Below are 20,475 nucleotides of genomic sequence, written 5' to 3'. Positions count from 1 at the left end.
GGAGGTTGGTCCCCATTTTATATCTGACAAGGCTGTGACAGTGTCACAGTACAAGCTCAGGAATGCCTGAGTCCAGCTCCTCTCCCATCACTCCAGAAATGGTTTAAGACAATACGGAGATGGTAGGTTCCATTTTTATGGTGTGGACAGAGGGCCAATACAGGCTACTTGGGAAGAAAGAAGTGGTACGAGAATGCAGCCGCAATGTAGACAGGGGTGCCCTAATGTGCGCAACGACAGAAGACACAGCAGCACAGCATGGCTTGCGGGTGAAAGCCTACTCACTACAGAAACCCAAGCTGCTCTGGCCACATGTGTACTTTCTCCCAGCCTGGTTCCCTCTGTGGACACGGCAGCCTCCCTCTCTGATTGTTGGGCCCCAGTCCAGCAAAGCAAGAGGACACAGTCTCACATCTGCGAAGGGAGGGCAGAGGTCAGGAAGGAGGAGGGCAGAGGGGCTGATCTGGCCGAGGAGACCAAAGAGCACTGGGAACCAAGTAACCAAGCAACTTCATTTTCACTTGTGATTAAAAGCAGGTTATTAAAAGAGGGTGTCAGTGTTCTAACTTTGCAATGCCACTGGGGAAGTAGGGCGGAGTGGATAGGAAGAGGAAAGAGAATTAAGAATGTCAGGTATTAAATGCCATCAGGTATTAAATGCCAAGATAAGCTAAAAACAAAACAGAAAGTACAACACCTGACACCCTTAATCCTGGAGAGGCTTTGAGTTTCACCAGGAGCTGACGGCTTCCCAGAGGGGTGGCAGGGACACACATACCCTTCATCTGTCTCATTGATGATGTCACAGATCTCCATGTTCAGCGTCCAGTCCTCACTCTGCAAGGAGCCATCTGTGGCCTTTTCTGTAAAGTCAGAGAGAAAACTGGTTGACATTTCTCCTGAACAAGGGGCTGTGGCAGAAAACAGGGTGGGACCAGAACCACCACATTCTCCCAAACCGATGGGCTGAGCCAACAGAGCAGTCCTGGGGATTCTGCTTTCACAAGAGAACATCCAGAGTAAGATCTGGGCCTGGAGGCCAATGTCGTAACACTGTCCTCATCCATCAAACTCCAGACTGAAAAGCTCATGACAGGCCTACGCTATTAAAAATCACCCAAAGCTCTCTGCTCCTCCCATATGACAGATGGCTGCATCTTCCTGCCCAGCTGGGTAAAAGCAGTTGCACCCCTGAGAAAGATGGTGAAGGCTGGAGTGAACCGATTTGGCTGTATTTGGTGCCTGGTCACCAGGGCTGCCTTTTACTCTGCCAAAGTGGATACTGTCACAATCAATGACCCTTTCATTGACCTCAACTACATGTTCTACATGTTCCGGCATGAGTCTACTCATGGCAAGTTCAAAGGCATAGTCAAGGCTGAGAATGCGAAGCTTGTCATCAATGGAAAGCCCATCTCCATCTTCCAGCAGCAAGACTATGCCAGCATCAAATGGATGATGCCGGTGTGGATTGTGCCATGGCGCCCAGGGGTATCTTTACCACGCCCTCCTGTACCTTCGATGCCAGGGCTGGCATGGCCCGCAATGATCACTTTGTCAAGCTCATTTCCTGGTGTGACAATGAATTTGGCTACAGAACAGGGTGGTGGAACTTATGGTCCACATGGCCTCCACGGGGTAAGAGCCCCCTGGACCACCAGCTTCAGAAAGAGAAAGAAAGATCCTCAGCTGCTGGAGAATTCTTGCCCCAAATCGCCCTCAATACAATGAGAATCCCCTGACCTCCACAGATTCTATCCCTGAAGAAGGGGAAGGGCTTAGGGAGCCCTACCTTGTCAAACACCATCAATAATGTTCACTGCACCCCCCCCCACCAAAAGAAAAAAAAATCCAAACAGGGAGAATGTTAAGTTTATTAGCCCACAGATTCTGGAACCAAACTACCTGGGTTTGAATACAAGCTCCACTACTTACTAGCTCTGTGACTTGGGCAAACTACTTGACTTCTATGTGCCCAATTTCCTCATTTGTAAACTACCCCATACGGTCATTACGACAATTCAAAGTAAAGCCCACCCTGGCCAGGCCGCTCAGTTGGTTGTAGCATCGTCCTGTACACCAAAAGGTTGCAGGTTTGATTCCGGTCAGGGCATGTATGGGAGGCAACCAATCAATGTTTCTCTCTCATATCAATGTCTCTCCTCCCCCCCAAAATCAATAAACATATCCTCAGGTAAGGATTAATATGTGTGTGTGTAAAGGCCTTGGAATAGGGCCTAAGACAGAGTTAGGACTACTAGGTAGTTGCTACTATACTTTTAATGATCAACGTTGGTAGTTAAAAACTATGTCTTGAATAAGGGGGAGATAAAGGGGCCATCATTTTTTCAAGATACCGCTACGCATGGTGTTAGGTACTTCATGTACAGTATTTTGTTTTAGCCATAGAATGACTTCCTGGCCATTCAGTGGAAAAGGACAGTCTTTTCAAGAAAGAGCGCTGGGAAAACTGGATGTCCACACGCCAAAGGGTAAAAGTTAACAGGTAAGCATTAACTCGACATGGATAAAATATGTAAACCTACAAGGCAAAACTCTTAGAAGAAAACATTTTTTAAAAATGCTTTGCAACATGGGATTTAATAATTTCATGGATATGACACCAAAAACAGGCAGCAGAAGAAAAATTAGATAAGTTGGGCTACAAAAAAATAAAAATTTTTTGTGCATCAAAGGACACACAGAATAGAGCATTCAAGACAGTAAAGAAGCAACCTATGGAATGTGAGAAAATATTTGCAAATCACATATAAGTAATTAATATCCATAATATTTAAAGAACTTTCACAACTCAATAATAAAAACCTCAATTAAAAAATGGGGAAAGGAGCTCTGGCTGGTGTAGCTCAGTGGATTGAGCATGGGCCTGTGAAGCAAAGGGTGGCAGATTAGATTCCCAGTCAGGGCACATGCTTAGGTTGCAGGCCAGGCTCCCAGTAGGGGGACGCATGAGAGGTAACCACACATTGATGTTTCTCTCTCTCTCTTTCTCCTTCCCTTCCCTTTTCTTTAAAAAATATATAAATAAATAAAAATGGGGAAAGGATCAGAACAGACATTTCCTCAAATTAGATATTTAAATAGTCAACAAGTATATTAAAAAATGCTCAATAATGTCAAGGTTTAGGAATATGTAAATCAAAACCACAATGAGATCCCACCTCATACCCATTAGGATGGTTGCTATAAAAAATCCAGAATATAACAAGTGCTGGCAAGGATGTGGAGAAATCAGAACCCTGGCATACTGTCAGTGGGAACATAAAATGAAGCAGCTGCTATGGAAAGTAGTCTGGCAGTTCCTCAACAAATTACAAAAGAATTACCATTTGATCCAGCAGCTCCACTTTTGGGTTTGCACCCAAAAGAATGGAAGACAGGGTCTCAAAGAGAGATCTGTACACCCAGACTCATAGCAGCATCACTTACAACAGCCTGAGGGTGGAAGCTACCCTGGTGGCCACTAGTGAACAAAATGACAAACAAAACATGGTATATATATATACAATGGAACATTGTTCGGCCTTAATAAGGAAATTCTGATGCATGCTACATGGATGAACCCTGAGGACATTGTGCTAAGTGAAATTAACCAAACAGAAAAAAAGACAAATACTATAAAGAAGGAAACAAGGTTCAAGAAGGGTAGGTCCTTGGCCAGTACTGCAGAACCAAATTGAACACTGAATCCCAACAAATGAACAGAAGTGCTGACCCTCAGGGTGAACTGTGGTACCAATACTCCTGCCCAGGCCTGTCTGTCCCTGAAGCCCAGGTATTTGCCTGATGCTAAGCCACATGCCAGCAAAGGCAGGGTTCAGATACGAAGTTGGTATCTTAGATGAAGTCTAAGATACCTGCCCCACCCTAACTGTATGACTCATGAGAGAGATACCATCACTACCATTTTAACAAAAGCTTCACACAACCCACACTGATACTCAAAGAATAAAAGAGATGGCCTCTGTACAAGCTGGGAGCATCCGTGTTTTACTAGATACAGCTCTGGAGAAGTGACACTTTTTTTTACATAACATACCAGGACTCACATATCCAAACAAAGGCTGTACTTAAAAGGCCTCACTGTTTTAATTTTGACCAAGAAAGCTGTATTGCCAACTTTTCACCCTCTTTATTCATCACCCTTGGCACCCAAGTACTCTTTACCCCTGAAGAGTGAGAACCCACCCCAGACAAATGCCATGGAGCAGATGGGGCAAGGTGCAGAGGATGCTCCAATATCAGTGAGACCTGTAAGGAAAGTCCACAGACAGTGCCAGTCTGGCAGGGACAGAGGCAGTGTTTGCTGTCTGTGTGTAAGAGGAGGGAAGTGTTGTGTGCAGGGACAGAGAAGGAGAGAAGGAGAGGGAGAGAGAGAGAGAGAGAGAGACAGAGAGACAGAAAGAGAGAGACAGAGAGAGAGGACAAGGACCCCTTGGAGCCTGCTCAGAGCTAGGCAGGCCCCAGGAACCTCCTCACCTTCCTCACCTGTGGCATGCCCCTGGGAAAGAGGCCCCCTCACAAACCTGCAAGTGGTGCCAGGGGACCTCCAGGGGAAATTAGAGCCATGGAGGGTGCAGCCAGGGTAAGAAGGGTCAGGGAAGGGCAGACACCCAGGAAGAATGGCTGAAAGCACCATGTAGTCTAGCAAACAAAAGCCTGAGGGCAGGGGCTAAAGGGGTGGCAGGAGGCAGCAGCAGGAGGCAGCGCCCAGCAAGGCCACAGATGCTCTGACCCACATGCTTTGCCCAGAGGTGGGCAAGGCCCCAGCTGGCAGTCTGGAGGCTGCAGCAAAGGCTCCTGGGCAGGGAGAAGGGTGCATGAAATAATCTGTGCCTGTAGCCCTTGCTCTTCTTGCCACACTGTCTTTGAACAGTCCTCTCCTTCCTGGCTCCCACTCCCAGAAGGTGTGACTCATGCCCATAGCCACATGCAGCAGAGGACTGTTTGCAGCCACGGACCTGGCAGCCTCCTCAGAAGAAGGCCAATCCTTATAAAGTAGCTCTGCCTGCCGGCCAGGGCTTGCTACCCTTCTCAGACAGCAAGGGGAGAGGCCAGCTGGCCAAAGAGTCATCCTGCACTCATCATCTGTCCCTGTCATAGCAAGGGCAATAGCACATACTCTCATGGGAAAGAAAGTATCGAGGCTGCACTTTGGTAGGGCCACAAGGGACACTGTCTTGGGAGGTTAATAGAGGAATATTAAATCAATGAAATCTCATTTCGAAGTTCAGTTTAGCAGCAGAATCCATTAACCTTATATTCACCCCCTCCCTTCCTGCTAAGAATACCGGGAAGAGGTTCAAAGGCACGATAACTCATCCTCAGGGCCAGTGTATTCTATTCAATTACTGGGATTCGGCGTTTTCAAGCTACAAGATATAAACTTGTTTTGATTATGAAGAACCAACCCCAAAAGAATGCTTCTTTCTTTTCGTTTTGCTTGAGACGCCACACAGACCCAGCTGGGAGCACCTGGCTCTGCTAAAACAGCCGGTGGAGAGCAGTGCTGATGCAGGCCCTCACAGCACCTCTTACTCTTCTCTCCTCACACAAGCACCCCCAGCCACCATGGGAGCAAAGCTGTGTTTGATTGCCTCTGAAACTGCAGCCACTCAGTGTGGGCTCCCCCACTCCATCCCGCCCCAGGCCAGAGGAAGCAAAGTTCAATCTCATTTCTTTGGTCACATGAATTGTCAAAACCTGAAATGAATCCTGCTGCAACAGCAGAAACACAATGTTCTGGGAAGCAAGGAGGCAAATCATTCCTACCAGCCAGCCATCAGGTGGGATGAAGATCAAAACACCAATGACCCTGGTTGCAAAGTAGTCATCTCTCAGAGGTCTTAGTGATATGCTGACAGCCAGGAGCTGGGCAGGGCTGGGCAGAGCCAGGCAGGGTAGGGTAGAGCAGGGCTTGGCAGGGAGACACACAACTCCCATTAAACATTCAGAGCAGAAGAGTATGTCATCCTGATTCTGTTGCCATGACATTTTCTCTACTCAGAAAACACTGCCTCCCACCTGGTGCAGGCCAGAGGCCAGGGATGCCCTGAAGCCTCAGCAGTGCAATTGTCAGTGCTTCCGGGGTTCAGCTTCCCTGCTACCCCACCCCCACCCCCATGCAGTCTGAGGTCCACAGCAGTCCTGAGGGGAGGAGCCTCACAGTCCAGGAACTTGGTTTCTTGGCTGCTGCTTTCTATACTTTGATGTTAAATATAGTGACTTCAGAAGCAGCCAGCACCAGAAGGTAAAAGAGAGCTGGTTTTAGCATTTTGCATTTAGCAACATCCTTTTGGTGGGAATAGAGAAAAATCAGCCAAATTATCTACTTCTCTGGCCATCTAGGGTGAGGGTAGGAGCCCAGAGATAGCAGCACAAAGGAACAGCACTCGGGGTTCTTTGTGCCAGGTGCAGAGAAAGGAAAGAAGGGGTTTGGATGAGCAGGAAGCTCAGCTTGAATCATGTGCTAATAATATGAGATGAACCTTCTGGATTACTGTATGCTAGTCAGGCAGGCTGGCAACTGCCAGTCAGGTAGAAAAATCAACCTTGACATCCTACCAAAAAACCATTACTGTCTACTGCTTCAGATTCCTGACATACTTCATGAATGTTAATTGCAGACCCCACTTCCATTCCACTGGGGAGTCAAGAGAATGAATTCCAAATACGCATCCCTAACTTTGCAGGCTGTCCTTTCTTATATAGGCAGATGTCCCCACTCCTCCAATGCCCCTACAAGAAGGAAGAAAACAAGGCCAGAAGGAGGTAAACAAACTGCCATTTACCAACCTGCAGACCACTGCGAGGCAGTTTTCTCTGGAACTTTAAGGCAAAAGGAAAACTCCATGGTCCCCGTGCCATTTACTCAAGGTCGCAGGACCTGAGATGTGCCATGGACTGTCCTCAGAGCTGCAGAGAGGGAGAGGCGGGGAGGCATCAGTCATGCGGCAGGTCAGCCTGGAGCAGAGGACAACCGTGGCACTCTGGGTGGCTTTGACAGCTGTGCCCTCGTGCCACGGAGCTGAGAAGGAACTAATGACAACTCCACCACACACACTGTGACACACCTCTTTAGGCAGAGCACACAGGACAAGAGAAGACAGAATAAACCAGCCAGAGACTGTGTGAAGGTCAAGAGGGGTCTACTAAGCTTCTGTCCCTCACTCCCAGCTAGAGAGAGCACCAGGGAAAGCAAGATATAGAGCAAGTTTGGTTCCCAAACTTGGCTGTAGATTACAATCCCCAGGAAGCCTTTAAAAGATATTCTTGCCTGCATCCACCCCACGCCTTTCAATCAGTACCTGTGAGGTCCAAGGCCCAGGTACTGATGTGCTCTAAGAGCTCCCCACATGGTTCGATGTGCAGCTGGGATGAGAACCCTACCTCAGGGCAAAGAAGGCCAAGAGTCATCCAGCCAATGCAAATGGACTGCAGAACTGCCCAGTGCTGAGTGCTGGGGACACAGGGGAGGGTAAGACAGATCTTGCTCCAGCCCTCCAGGGTCTCACAGCCCAGAGGGGGTCAGAGGAGGAGCAAGTGATCCTAGTTCCAGTTCTGACTTTGCCAATGATGATCCCAAGCTCTTGGGCTATTCAGTCCCTTTTACTCTCTGGGCCCTAGGTTTCCTGCCAAACCCAGGGCTGAGAGGTAAAGTAACAGCCCAAATGATCTCTGATCCTCACCCATCCCCTCCAGCTCCCCCACTACACTCTGATAGGATGTTGGCCTATGTATACTTTTCTTCTTGTGGGTAGTTTTGTGGTAAAATATACATGACAAAAAATTTACCATTTTAAGGTAAGGGTCCAACTTCATTCTTTTGCATGTGAATACCCAGCTTTTGTTGAAAAACACCATTTGTTGAAAAGGCTGTCCTTTCTCTCTGGAATGGTTTTAGAACCCTTGTGGAAAATCAACTGATTATATATGGGAGGGTTTATTTCCAAGGTCTTTATTCTGCTCCACTGGTTGATATGTTTATCCTTGTGCCAGCACCACAGTGTTGTAATTATTTTAAGTTTTGAACTTTTTATTGATTTGAGAGAGAGAGATCAATTTGTTGCTGCACTTATTTACACGTTCATTGGTTGACTCTTTATGTGCCCTGACCAGATATGGAACCTGCAACCTTGGCATATCAGGACAATGCTCTAACCAGCTGAGCTACCTGGCCAGGGCTAAGTTTTGAAATCAGGAACTATGAGTCCTCCAGCTTTGTCCTTTTTTTCAAGGTTGTTTTGGCTATTTGGACTCTCTTGAGTTTCCATATGAATTTTAGGATGGCTTTTTTTTTAAAATTTCTGCAAAAAATGTTGGGATTTTGACTGGGATTACATTGGGTCTATAAATCACTTTGGGTAGTAGTATCACTTTAAACATATTAAGTCTTCTAATCCATGAACATGAGCTGTCTTTCCACCTATTTATGTCTTCTTTAATTTCTTTCAGCAGCGTGTTGTAGCTTCACCACATATAAGCCTTTGCCTTCTTGATTAATTCCTAGGGATTTTATTCTTTTAGATGCTATTATAAATGAAATTGTTTTCTTAATTTCCTTTTTGGATTGTTCATTGTTAATGTATAGAAACAGCTGATTTTGTATTCTTGCAACTTTGCTGGATTTATTAGTTCTAACAGGTTGTGTTTTTTTTTTTTTTCCATGAAATGGTCATGTCACCTACAGAGATAATTTTACTTCTTCCTTTCTCATTGGGATGCTTTTTATTTCTTTTTCCTCCTTAATTGCTCTCGCTAGGACTTTCAATCCTGTCCCAAATGGAAGTGAGGAAAGTAGGCTTCCCTGGGCTTATGTACACTTTTACACAATCTGACCACCCTCTGGGAAAGTAGGCAAAGCTGAAGGGAAGGCCCACCTGAGTCCTCATTCCACAGAAAAGCACATTATTTGCTGAAGGATGAAAGAAGCAAGCATATCAGTGTCTGAAAAACTCTGTAAGCCAAGGGCTTCTGGCCCTGAGTAAACCATCTCAAAACTCTGTGGTCGGAAAGCCTACACTGCAGCCTGCCTGCCCATGCTCAGCTCCAACCCTCTCTCTTCTCCAGAGCCTCCTCAATGCTTCCCCAAGAGATCTCCTGACAGGCTCCCACACCTGGAAGCATCAGCCATGTGAGAAATAGGCTTTCTACATTGTGCTAATGCCGTTCTAAGAGGTTCCTCCAAACTCACTGACTTAGCAAGACACGAGTAGATTCCGTATCTAAACCTGAAGCTTCATGAAGGCAGGATGTCTTCATCTCCTCACGAGGGCCCAAACTTATGGTGACAAGAGTCCTTTATAAATGAAATGACAAGTGAGGCCCTGGGATGACAGGCACTGGACTGTGTGGGGAGATCAGAGGTAGGCTCTCAGCCATCCCTGCATTCCCCTTTGGACTCAGGAGCAGGAGAAATGGCATCAATAGTAGAGAGTGTGAGCAGAGGGTTTGAACTCAGACTGTGGTGAGTCTTAGTTCTGCCAATTATTGTGTAACCCTAGGGCAGTAACTTGACCTTTCTTAGCTTTCTGCCATCTGTAAAATGTGCTTATTATAGCACTTTCCCCACAGAGTTGTTCTGAGAGTAAACTACATAACACACACAGAGCATTTGACAAAGCCCCAGACACAGAGTAACAGTCCTCCACACTGTGGTCAGTGGTCATCATGATTACTTTTACGACAACCGCTCTTCTCAAAGGGATTCTGCCTGCACTCCCCTAGTACCCTGCAATGACCATGTCTCCACTGCCACCTACAGGTAAGTGGCCATCCACAAACCATGCCCAGCAGATTCAGTGTCCTTGGATCTTGCAAATATCTCCAGCCTTTCTGATTTCTGGCGTTCTGAGCTAGGAGCGCTACATGCCCAGAAGAAACACCAGGGGCTCCCATTCCAGAAGGAAGCCCCCAAACAACCTGGCCCACCCTCAAGGTGAAGAAACAGTCACGGCACAATTCCCTGAAATTCAAATATTAAAACTCCAAGAGGCCTCAGAGGCCTCTCTGGTAAAGGAGATTCCTCATGAGTTACTCAAAATAAGTATCACATTTCCCAGATCTCTAGAAATGTGGGGGCAAAGGGGCACAGTGCTGCTACTGGCTCCCCACTGGCAGCGTCCATGACCTCCAAGCTACCACTGACCCCACTGATCTTAAGTCTTCAAGAAAATAGTACTCATTTTCTCCTCTCTCTCTCTCTCTCTCTCTCTCTCTCTCTCTCTCAGAAGGGAGAGAATCAAAACCAATTTGTCGAGCCTAATATTGGGTCTGGGCCGAGTCCTTCACATGTATTATCCTATGTCAACCTCTCTCCCCCTCCAGACTGGTTATCTGCCTCCTAATAGGTGAAGAAAACAAAGCCCAGATTGTTGACTGACAGTGTACAGCTGGTGAGTAGCAACACTGCCAACCACATGACCCAGGTTTTCCTGGTAGACTTGGCCTTGGACCCCAAACGGAGGGTGGGAGGTGCGGCAAAGACTGCCCTTGCCTCAAGAGCAGATTGGGAAAGGGTTCCCAGATGCAGCCTACCTTCCTGATTTTGCAGGTGAAGGCTAAAACCCTGGGGCAAGAGTGTAAAGGACAGCCCTGATGAAGGGTCAGGTTCAATTAGCTGCTGGGTTAGCCTTTTTACCTTGTTCTTTATAAATAAACTTTTAATATTGGAGTAATTTTAGAGTTACTAGGAAGTTGCAAAGATTATATAAAAGGTCCCCATATGCTCTTCTCCCAGTTTCTGTTAATGTCAATGTCTTACATATGTTCATTTGTCCAAATAAAAAATGAACATTAGCACAGTACTGTTCACTAAACTCCAGACTGGATTAGGAATGTTCCAGTTTTCCTACTAATGCCCTTTTTTGTCCAGGAACCAATCCGGATGGCACACTACATTTAGTTTCCCACCTTGTAAATCTCTTTTCTTTCAAGACCAACAAACTCACAAAATCACTGCGAACTTAGCCTCCTGCCTGGAGCACTTTTTCTGAAGGGCAGCATGACTGAGCAGAGATCCCACACCAGGCCTAATTAGGACATCACACCCTCCCAGCCCAGAACAAAGGAGCCCTTCAGACCAGACAGACAACAGAGAAAAGGGAAGATTGTTGGCACACAGGCCGGAGGCTGCTGACCCAAGTTCTTTTTCAACTGGAATTCCCTTGAGGAGGATCCGCAGAGTTAAAATGCATTTGGGGTGTGTTCCCTACAAGTAGAGCCACTGGTTTGATGTATTTCCATCTTTGTATTTAACAGAGTATTACCTGTGGAGCACACAAGAGCATGTGAGAGGATTTGGGGGGAGACACTGATTTAGGACTGGGATGAGAATGGGCCACTGGGGGAGAGGGGCCCCCGCAGGGCCAGCCTGCCCAGGGGCTGCTCTCTAATGGCCAGGCAGGCAGGCCACTGGGAAGATAAAAGGTCCCCTGGGAGCTGGTGCTCTGGTTAGAACTGCATTGAAGCTCAGAGGATATGCTGCCAATTGCTTCTTTCCTGGGCACCGTTCACCTGGCCCCCGTGCACTAGGAGGGAGAGGAGAGGCCAGCCACTTTCACTGTGCACTGCCTGTGCCCCGGCCCTGTTCCAGCTGCTCCTGACTGCAGAGACACACCTGCTCTGAGAAGACTTGAGTGTCCTTGGGGCAGGGGAACAGGCAAGGCCACCCAAAGGCTTCCCAGTTCAACTTAAAAACTTTAACTGAGAGGCTTCACCTTGCCAGGTACCCTACTAGGGTGGGGCAGAAAAAGCAAACAAGATGGATCACCGACCAATAAGGAGGTGGCAAGACAGGAGACCTGCAAACAAGCAGCCAGTACCCAATGCTAGGAGCGTTAGAATAGGAATGTATGAAAGAAAGAAAGAAAGGCTCGCATGCCAGGAGATGACCAAGGAATCATGCTGAAGAGGGGACAGGAAGGTTCTATGAAAACTAAAGGAAGGACCTGGTGAAATGGAAGAGCAGGAATCTGGAAGAGGAGGAGGCAGCAGGAACAAGCTGAGCAGAGATCTGAAGGCCTGCCAGGGCTGGAAGGAAATGCTGGGCTGTGGAGAAACGGAGCATCGAGAGGAGGCCAGCTGGGGAGAGCCCTTTCATTTTCCAGGAATCTGCTTTCTGCAGGGGCCAGGGGGACGAGCTTCCCAACAGAACCGACAGGTCACTCTGGGACCATCATGGGGCTGTGCTGGAGTGCACCGCACACAGATGTGGGCAGGGAGCAGGGTCAGGTTGGTCATAACTACTCAGAGAAGTGGGGGCAGGGCAGCACTTGGTCAAAGGCATAGTTCTGAATTTAATACGCCAGGGTCAGTCCTGGGTGATCTGATCCTGGGCAAATTTCTTTACCTCTGAACTTCAGTTTAGTCATCTATAAAATGGGCAAAAAAAGTCATACCAATGAATTAGTGAGATAAAACACAAAGCGAGGAACTTGGCACTCAGTGAGCATGCAATAAATATGAACTCCAACTCTTCAAGCATGTATCAAGAGGGTGGTCCCTCAGGGAAGACTGCAAGCAGGAGGGGAAGGCCAAATGGTAGGCAGTGGCCTCTGAGGTGCTCACAGCCGCCTCTAAGCAGGGGGAAGAGGCCATCCCAAGCCCCCCTAGAGCACGGGCAGGCTGGACCAGGACAGGGTGACCTTCCATTGATCAGTCTCCCAGAGTAGCCAGAAACAGCAGACAGTCTAAAAGGACGGTCTCCTTTCTGCTTCAGAGCACAAGGAAACTCCATGCCTGGAGAAAACCTCCCTAAAGGGCCCCAGGCCTCATACCTATTGTGCTTAGAAAAGCCGCAGAGCTCTGACAAGATGAGCAAAGAGCTGGCCTTCAGAACTAGGCAAAGAGAAACACTCTCCCTGCTACGAGCAGAGCCTCTGCAGTGCCCCAGGTGTCTGTGGGGAGCAGCCAGGACCAACCCATCATCGCGGTGAGGCTCAAATACCAGCTGGTTGTCCCTATGCCTAGAGGCCTAGTCTTAGGAAGAATAGCAGCTAATGATGAAAAACACCCATATTAAAACAACGAAGTTAAACCCTTATTTTAAATTAACACCTTTAAAAGAATAATACTGCTGGGAAGGTTACAGTGAAACAATTAGATGGGGCAAGTGTCTCAAGGCCACGGCTCTTACTAAATGCTATTCTTGCTAAATGTTAAAATGTAGAACAGTATTTTTGCAGACCAGCTTTAACTGGATCCACCTGACAACCCAACACAACTGACTGCAAAGAAGAAATCAACATATAATTGACCAAATAGTGTGTACAAGCAGTGGCTAAGCCTCCCTTCCCAGAGACACAGCTTTGGCTGTGACCCCTGTCCTTTTCTTACTACAAGTAGATAAAGCTACTTTGCAATAGCAAGGTCTCCCTGAATGGGACCCCCCAGGGGCGAACCCCTCGAGGTTGGTAATAAATCTGGCAACACAGAGGGAACTCTTCTAGATGGACACCCTCTTGGCCTGGTGTGGGCGCTTGGTGAGTCGATGGGCAGCTTGTCAGAACATTGCTAGCCTGTGTCTCCACTGAACAGAGCATCTGCTCTATAGGGAACTCCCATTTGGTGCTAAATCTTTAATTATACATGTATTTAGAATAGGTTGTATATTTTTGGTAAAGAAGGTATGGAAAAGAGAGGTACACTTTTGCAGAAAGAAAAAAATAAAATGTGTAAGTTACAGACCCTCAGTGCATATTGCAGGTGTGTATGCATTGCACAAGGTTCACTGAGAAGGGATCTTAAGATGTATGTATCTAAACTCTAACCTTATTAAGTCTTTTGTTATTTATAGACAATTACTGTTTTACTCTGATGCTTTTACAAAAATGTTTCTACAAAGATGATGCTTCATCTTCAGAGAGATTCATGGAGAAGACTCTTGACACTCTAAAATACAAAAATCCATGTGTGACTACATTTAAAGGTGTTAACTTTTAGTTAGATGTTTAACTCCTGGTTATGTCAGTCCCAGTGAAGGTATCAGATTTAGAAGAATACTTTTCCTGGGACAGGCATTACAATGACTGCCATAGCAACACTAGACAATACAACTGCTCTTGAACACATTCTAGCTAAGCAAGGTGAAGTTTGCTCTGTTGTTAGTATCTCTTGTTCTACTTAGATAAAACACCTCTGATAAAATAAAGTCAAAACTAAATATAATCCAGGCAACAAGCCAAATGACTAAACACCCCAATGTCCATCGAATGGTGAATAAACAAAATATGATACATCCACACAATGGAATCGTATTTGGCAATAAGAAGAAATGAAATTCTGCTATGTGCTACAGCATGGTTGAACTTTGAAAATGTTATGCCAAGTGAAAAAAGCCAGACAGACACCATGACGGACAAACACTTTATGACTACTTATGTTAGATGTGCCAAGTAGGCAAATTCACAGTGACAGAAAGCAGAAGGGTATTGCCAGAAAGGGGGTGGGATGGGGGATAGTGTTGGACGGGCATGGGGTTTCAGTTTGGGAGGATGGAAAGGTTCTGCAGATGGACAGTGTGGTGGCTGCATACATATGAATATACTTAATGCCACTGAACTATGCGCTTAAAATGGCTAAAATGGCTAAATTTTATGAAGTACATTTTATCACAATATTTTAAGTGGGAGAAAAAAAGACCACAGGTTGCATGATTCCATGTACAGAAAATGTCCAGAATAGGCAAATCTGTAGAGACAAAATAGATCAGTGGTTGCCTACGGTCGGGGAAAATGGGAAGTGATTGCCAATGGGGATAATGAAAACACCTTAAAAACTGACGGTGGTGATGGCTGCACAACTCTGTGAGTGTACTAAAACCACTGAACCCTACCCTTCAAATGGGTGAATTGCATGGTATGTGAATTATATCTCAATAAAGCTGTTGAAAAAAAGGGGGAAGCTACCCACAGGTCCAATATAGTATTATAGGAACATGTTCAATGCAGTATCATTTAAAATTCTTAAAACTTCCCAAATATGAAATACAGAAAAGCGATGGCTAAGTATTGGGTTGGTCAGAAAGTCCATTTAGTTTTTTCTGTAAAATAAAAGACACATTTTTCATTTTCACCAATAATTTATACTGATTTGGATATTCTGAGTATGTGGACTGTCTCCCACTGTTGGCTTCTAGTGGGTAGAAGCCAGGGGTGCTGCTAAACAGCTTCCAATGCACAAGACAGCCCCACAGCAAAGGATTATTTGGCCAAGATGTCACTAGTATCAAGAAACTATGCAAACCATTTTTTGACATGTTTGACCAGTCACAGCACCTTCTCCATACACTGCACAAATCTTATTTTGCATTTCAGTTGCATTTTTACCCTTCTTGAGATAGTAAAGCATAATACACCAAAAATGTTGTATTTTCTTCCATCTTCAATATTAAAATGGATGCATAAGAATTCACCGATTTTGTTTTTTTAAATGCACACTGATACGACAGCTGTCACAATACAATCTAACAAAATTGTTTCAAATGAAGTTAAAGACAACTAAGTACTACTAGAGCCATGGTACAAAAAAAAAACTAAAGAAACTTTTTGGTCAACCCAATAAATTGTCAACTCAACAGAATAGCCATTATAATAAGTAATAATATAAGTACTTATAAGTACTTATATTAGCCATTAATGTAAGTAATTATATTACTTATAGCCACTAATTGTAATTATACTTACAGTCTTCATAAGGAATCATTATTAAAACACAGAAACATTTTGTAATGATGTAAAGAAAACAAGACACAAAACTGTTTTTTAAAACAGGATGCATATGGATACTGTCTGGGAGAGAAATACCAAAAAAAGTGAAAACAATCAATGTGTCAAAGTATTTGGCCTAGAGGCAAATACTTTAAAACGTTTTTCTGAGGACTTCGGTCAAGATGGAGGCACAGGTAAACACAGCTCACCTCCTTGTACAACCACAGCAAAAATTACCACTCAAGTACAAATCACCTAAGGTGCTGCTGCATCCAACTTACCAGTGTGTTTTTCTGTAACAGGCCATACTACTAAGACAGGGAGTCAAAGCAGCTCTATCTAATACACAAAAACAAACAGGGAGGCTGCCAAAGTGAGGAGACAAAGAAACATGGCCCAAATGAAAGAACAAATCAAAAGTCCAGAAAAAGAACTAAACAAAATAGAGATAAGCTATCTAGCAGATGCAGAGTTCAAAACACAGGTAATTAGGATGCTCAAGGAACTCACTGAAGTCTTCAATAGCATAAGAAAGACCCAGGCAGAAATGAAGGTTATACTAGGCAGAATAAAAAAAATATATACAGGGAACCAACAGTGGAGGGGATGAAGCTGAAAATCAAATCAATGATTTGGAACATAAGGAAGAAAAAAACATTCAATCAGAATAACAAAAAGGAAAAAGAATCCAAAAAACAAGTCTAGGCTAAAGAGTTTCAGGGACAACTTTCAATGTACCAGCTTTCAAATCATAGAGGTGCCAGAAGGAGAAGAGAAAGAATAAGAAATTGAAAAGTTATTTGAAAAAATAATGAAAGAAAACTTCCCTAATTTAGTGAAGGAAATAGACATACAAGTCCGAGAAACACAGAGTCCCAAACAAGATGGACCCAAAGAGGCCCACACCAAGACACAGCATAATTAAAATGCCAAAGGTTAAAAAGATAAAGAGAGAATCTTAAAAGCAGCAAGAAAAAAAGCAGATAGTTACCTACAACGGAGTTCCCATAAGACTGTCAGTTGATTTCTCAAGAGAAACTTTACAGGCTAGAAAGGACTAGCAAGAAGTATTCAAAGTGATGAAAAGCAAGGACCTACAAACTAGGTTACTCTATCCAGCAAAGCTATGGTTTAGAATCTAAGGGCAGAGAAAGTGTTTCCCAGACAAGGTTAAGCTAAAAGAGTTCATCATCACCAAGCCATTATTACATGAAATGCTAAAGGGACTTACTTAAGAAGAAGTAGATCAAAACTATGAACATTAAAATGGCAATAAATTCACAACTATCAACAACTGAATCTAAAAAAACAAACTAAGCAAACAACCAGAACAGGAACAGAATCATAGGTAAGGAGATCATTTGGAGGGTTATCAGCTGGGAAGGGGAAGGGGGAGAATGAGGGAAAAGGTGCAGGGATTAAGAAGTGCAAATTGGTAGGTACAGAATAGGCAGGGGGAGGTTAAGAATAGTATGGGAAATGGAGAAGCCAAAGAACTTATATGCATGACCCATGGACAAGAACTAAGGGGGGAGGATTGCCAGCGGGAAATGGGGTGCTGGGCAGAGGGGCACAAAGGAAAGAAAATTGACACATGTGTAATAGCATAATCAATAAAATATATTAAAAATACATAAAAATATTTTTGTTATTATTGATTTATAAAGATGGAAAGGGGAAATTGTATTTTAAAAAAAGACTAAAATGACAGACTTATACCCAAAACTAAAATCCAGTTATTTAATTCTTTCATCAAAAATAGGCACAGAGGATAAGGCTGTCCTGAACGTAAGTAAATCTTTTTGACTATGAAGACTATTTTTCCTAAGGATAAAAGCCCTCTAATCCCAATATCTTTGAGAAGGCATTTTCACCCTGACCTGGCTTCCCTATTAACTCCCCCTTGTCCTAGCGTGGGTTACCCATGGTTCGTGTTTTTGCCACCTGGTAGGGCACCAAATCGAGAGCCAGTCTGGGCTGGGAGATGCAGACATTATGTGTGTAGGTGATCTGCATTCCAAAGCCAAATACAGCAGACTTCTGAATCACCTGGGAAACTACTCCTATCCCAAACATGGGAAAATCAGGAAAATCAATAGTGAGAGCAAACAGGGAAATTACATTTAAATTCAACCATGTTTAAATAGGAAGAAGAGACCCAACACAAACATGCATTTTTATTTGTACAATATTTAGAACTCACAGAGGTATCACACACAGATTGTATAACTTATTAATGACAATGTGACTTTAAACACTAGGTTTAGCTAGGTCACTCTGCCAACACCACCAAACAAATCTTGCCAAGGCTAACATGAAAATAAGATGATCAAAATCCAGTTCCCATCAATGCTAGGCATTTTCCTAGCATCTTGAAATTTTTATTGTAGAAAAAGAAACATAGTATCTGTTGGGAACCACCCTGCCTGGGTTCAGAAGCTGTAACCCCCCCCCCATAATTAAGGCTGAGTAAGAAGACCTTTGGACCATAAGCCACTAAGGAGACAAAGCTTATCTTCCTGGCAGGGGCGCAGGCCCCTGCTTAGCCCCAGGAGAATGACTGGTTAGCTAATGATGGGTAAGATTCCTCAAGGAAGGGGATGACCTAAGACAGGCATGGTCACAAAGGGGCCCTCAAGGAAGGACTTGGAATTCTCATTCTGTCTGCAAGAAGTCTCCTAATCTCTTGGCTGCCTTACCTCCCCCGCCTGATTTAAGCCTGAAACAATGCCAGAGGGCGGTGCAGCCCTGGGCAGGAACAGGAGGTTCCCCAGGGCAACGAGGCCTAAGAAAGAATGCATAAAGTCCTGTGAAACCTGCTTTGCCAATACCCTCAATTTAAATGATCCAGGTCCAAGCATAAAATGAGTTTGTTTCTCAAAGTTTTATGGCCCTTTAGCTATCTGACCCTGACTCAGAATAAGCCCTCATAATTCTTTGAATGTTATCTATTGTTCGATCATTACTGCCTGACAATGATTGAGCTTTATGTATATGTCCTGTATTCCCATGTAAATTAAACCCAATAAAAGGCCACTGAGGAATAGGCTCAAGACCCTTCTCCTTTGAGAAATCAGCCACCTTTCCTCCCCAAGCAGATCATGTCTTGGTAGACTTATTCTCATCCGTGGCAGATGCAGGGACAGGGCTCTGTGGGCTGAGCCCCCCCACCCCCCGAGATATTTATCTTGCTTCTTCAGCACTGAAGAAACAGCATCTTATTTTATTCTTCAATGGAGTGGAGTCCAAAAGGAGGAACCTGATGTTTTCCACACATCTCATCAACTCAAGCTAGTGAGGGGATATAGTGACACAGCCAGGTTTCCCAGAGGAAGTCTGGGTAATGGGTGGACCGTACTCACCACCTCATGCAACACAGACCACATGGGGTAAGCAGCAGAGGCCCCTCTCCATCCTTCCCATTCTGAGGCCAGGAGAGCACTCTTCTCCATCAATGTCAGGTGAAACCTTCCCTAGAGAACCCACTGGTGCAAATAACCAGCCTCCTGAGACTGGCCACAGAGAACATTGGGAAATATTAAACTTTTAGTTAGGTGACCAGATATTTTATTGTATTAGGGATTACGGTTACTTTTTTAATGTGATAATGAAGCTGTGATTATACTTTTAAAACAATTCCTGCCCTGACCAGGTGGCTCACTTATTGGAGTGGTGTCCTCAAACACCAAAAAGGTTGTGGATTTGATCCTGGCTCAGGTTGCATACAGGAGGCAACTGGTCGATGTCTCTCTGACATGGATGTTTCTCTCCTCTCTCTCTCTCTCTTTCTTCCTTTCTCTATAAAATTAATAAACATACACTTAGGTGAGGATTAAAAATAATTTTTAAGAAAGATTACCTATTTTTGCAAACCCTGAGAAAGAACACCAACTAAGAAGGGCTCCTGGTGGCTAACTGGGTTCAAATTTGTAAAAAAAACATGAGTCTAGCAGTCATTTCTACACAGGGCCTTTCATGCAAACTGCACCTCACAGAGAAGCCTGCACTGAATTGGGGCCTGCACTGTTTTTGCCACTGAGCCAGTCCTTATAAAGGGGTTCCTAGAATCCTATTTCAACCAATAAGACTAAGGCTTTCCCCATCCAATAGGAGCTGCAGAGCTCCAACCAACTAGAGTGGCTCTATTCTGACCAGTCAGGGCAGTGCCTTTTGGGCCAATCAAACTGTGGGAATTTGGAGCCCTCATTTGCATGAGGACAGGCCAATCAGGGCCCAGGGGCAGGAACTTCTATCCATATAAACCAGGTCCCCTGTGGCTAAGGGAGCACACAGACCCTTCCCACTGGAGGCTGCAGACTGCATTTCCCCCAGCAGAGCAGCCTGGCTGAGTAGCAGGAGAGCAGCTGCCTCACAGTTGCCCTGCACAGTGGAGCTGTTTTGCACTGAATAAAGTTTCCTTCTTCATCTTACCCTGAATTGAACTGGTACCAATGACCACTGGTTGACATCCTTTAGAAATTACATGATGTCTGGGATTTACTAAAAAATAATCCAGGGCAGAAAAAGTGCATGGGCCTTTAGATGAACTAAACTGCCATGATTTAATAATTGTTGGAACTTGCTGATAAATACATGGTAGTTCATCATAATAGTTCTCCTTTTATGTATGTTTGAAATTTTCCATAATAAAAGTAATTCAATTGGAAAGGCATAAAACCATTCATAACTTTGACCCAGCAAATATACCCCTAAGGAAATGAGCTAGGAAGAAGGAGAGAGCTGATTT

At 44.8% G+C, this 20,475-nt stretch overlaps 1 protein-coding gene across 10 annotated transcripts in view; it reads right to left on the bottom strand.

Moving 5' to 3' along the window:
• The window catches only part of TOM1L2 (target of myb1 like 2 membrane trafficking protein), a 120,099-nt gene that overhangs the window by 56,539 nt on the left and 43,085 nt on the right, over positions 1-20,475 (bottom strand). For 7 of the 10 annotated variants that reach the window (XM_045824007.1, XM_045824009.1, XM_045824012.1 and 4 more), the window contains exon 2: positions 779-863. The exons of 1 other annotated variant lie outside the window; for it this stretch is intronic. In XM_045824007.1, coding sequence (XP_045679963.1) covers positions 779-863 — 85 coding nt within the window. Of the gene's footprint in view, positions 1-778; positions 864-6,816; positions 6,937-20,475 lie in introns of all 10 variants that reach the window. 2 more of the 10 variants (XM_045824011.1, XM_045824008.1) reach the window with 1 other exon arrangement.

Source organism: Phyllostomus hastatus, unplaced genomic scaffold (assembly GCF_019186645.2).
Source record: "Phyllostomus hastatus isolate PE091 unplaced genomic scaffold, TTU_PhHast_1.1 phas_scaffold_55, whole genome shotgun sequence".
Lineage (NCBI taxonomy): Eukaryota > Metazoa > Chordata > Mammalia > Chiroptera > Phyllostomidae > Phyllostomus > Phyllostomus hastatus.
The sequence above is the reverse complement of the archived record's forward strand: the minus strand, read 5'-3'. Positions and strand labels throughout refer to the sequence as shown.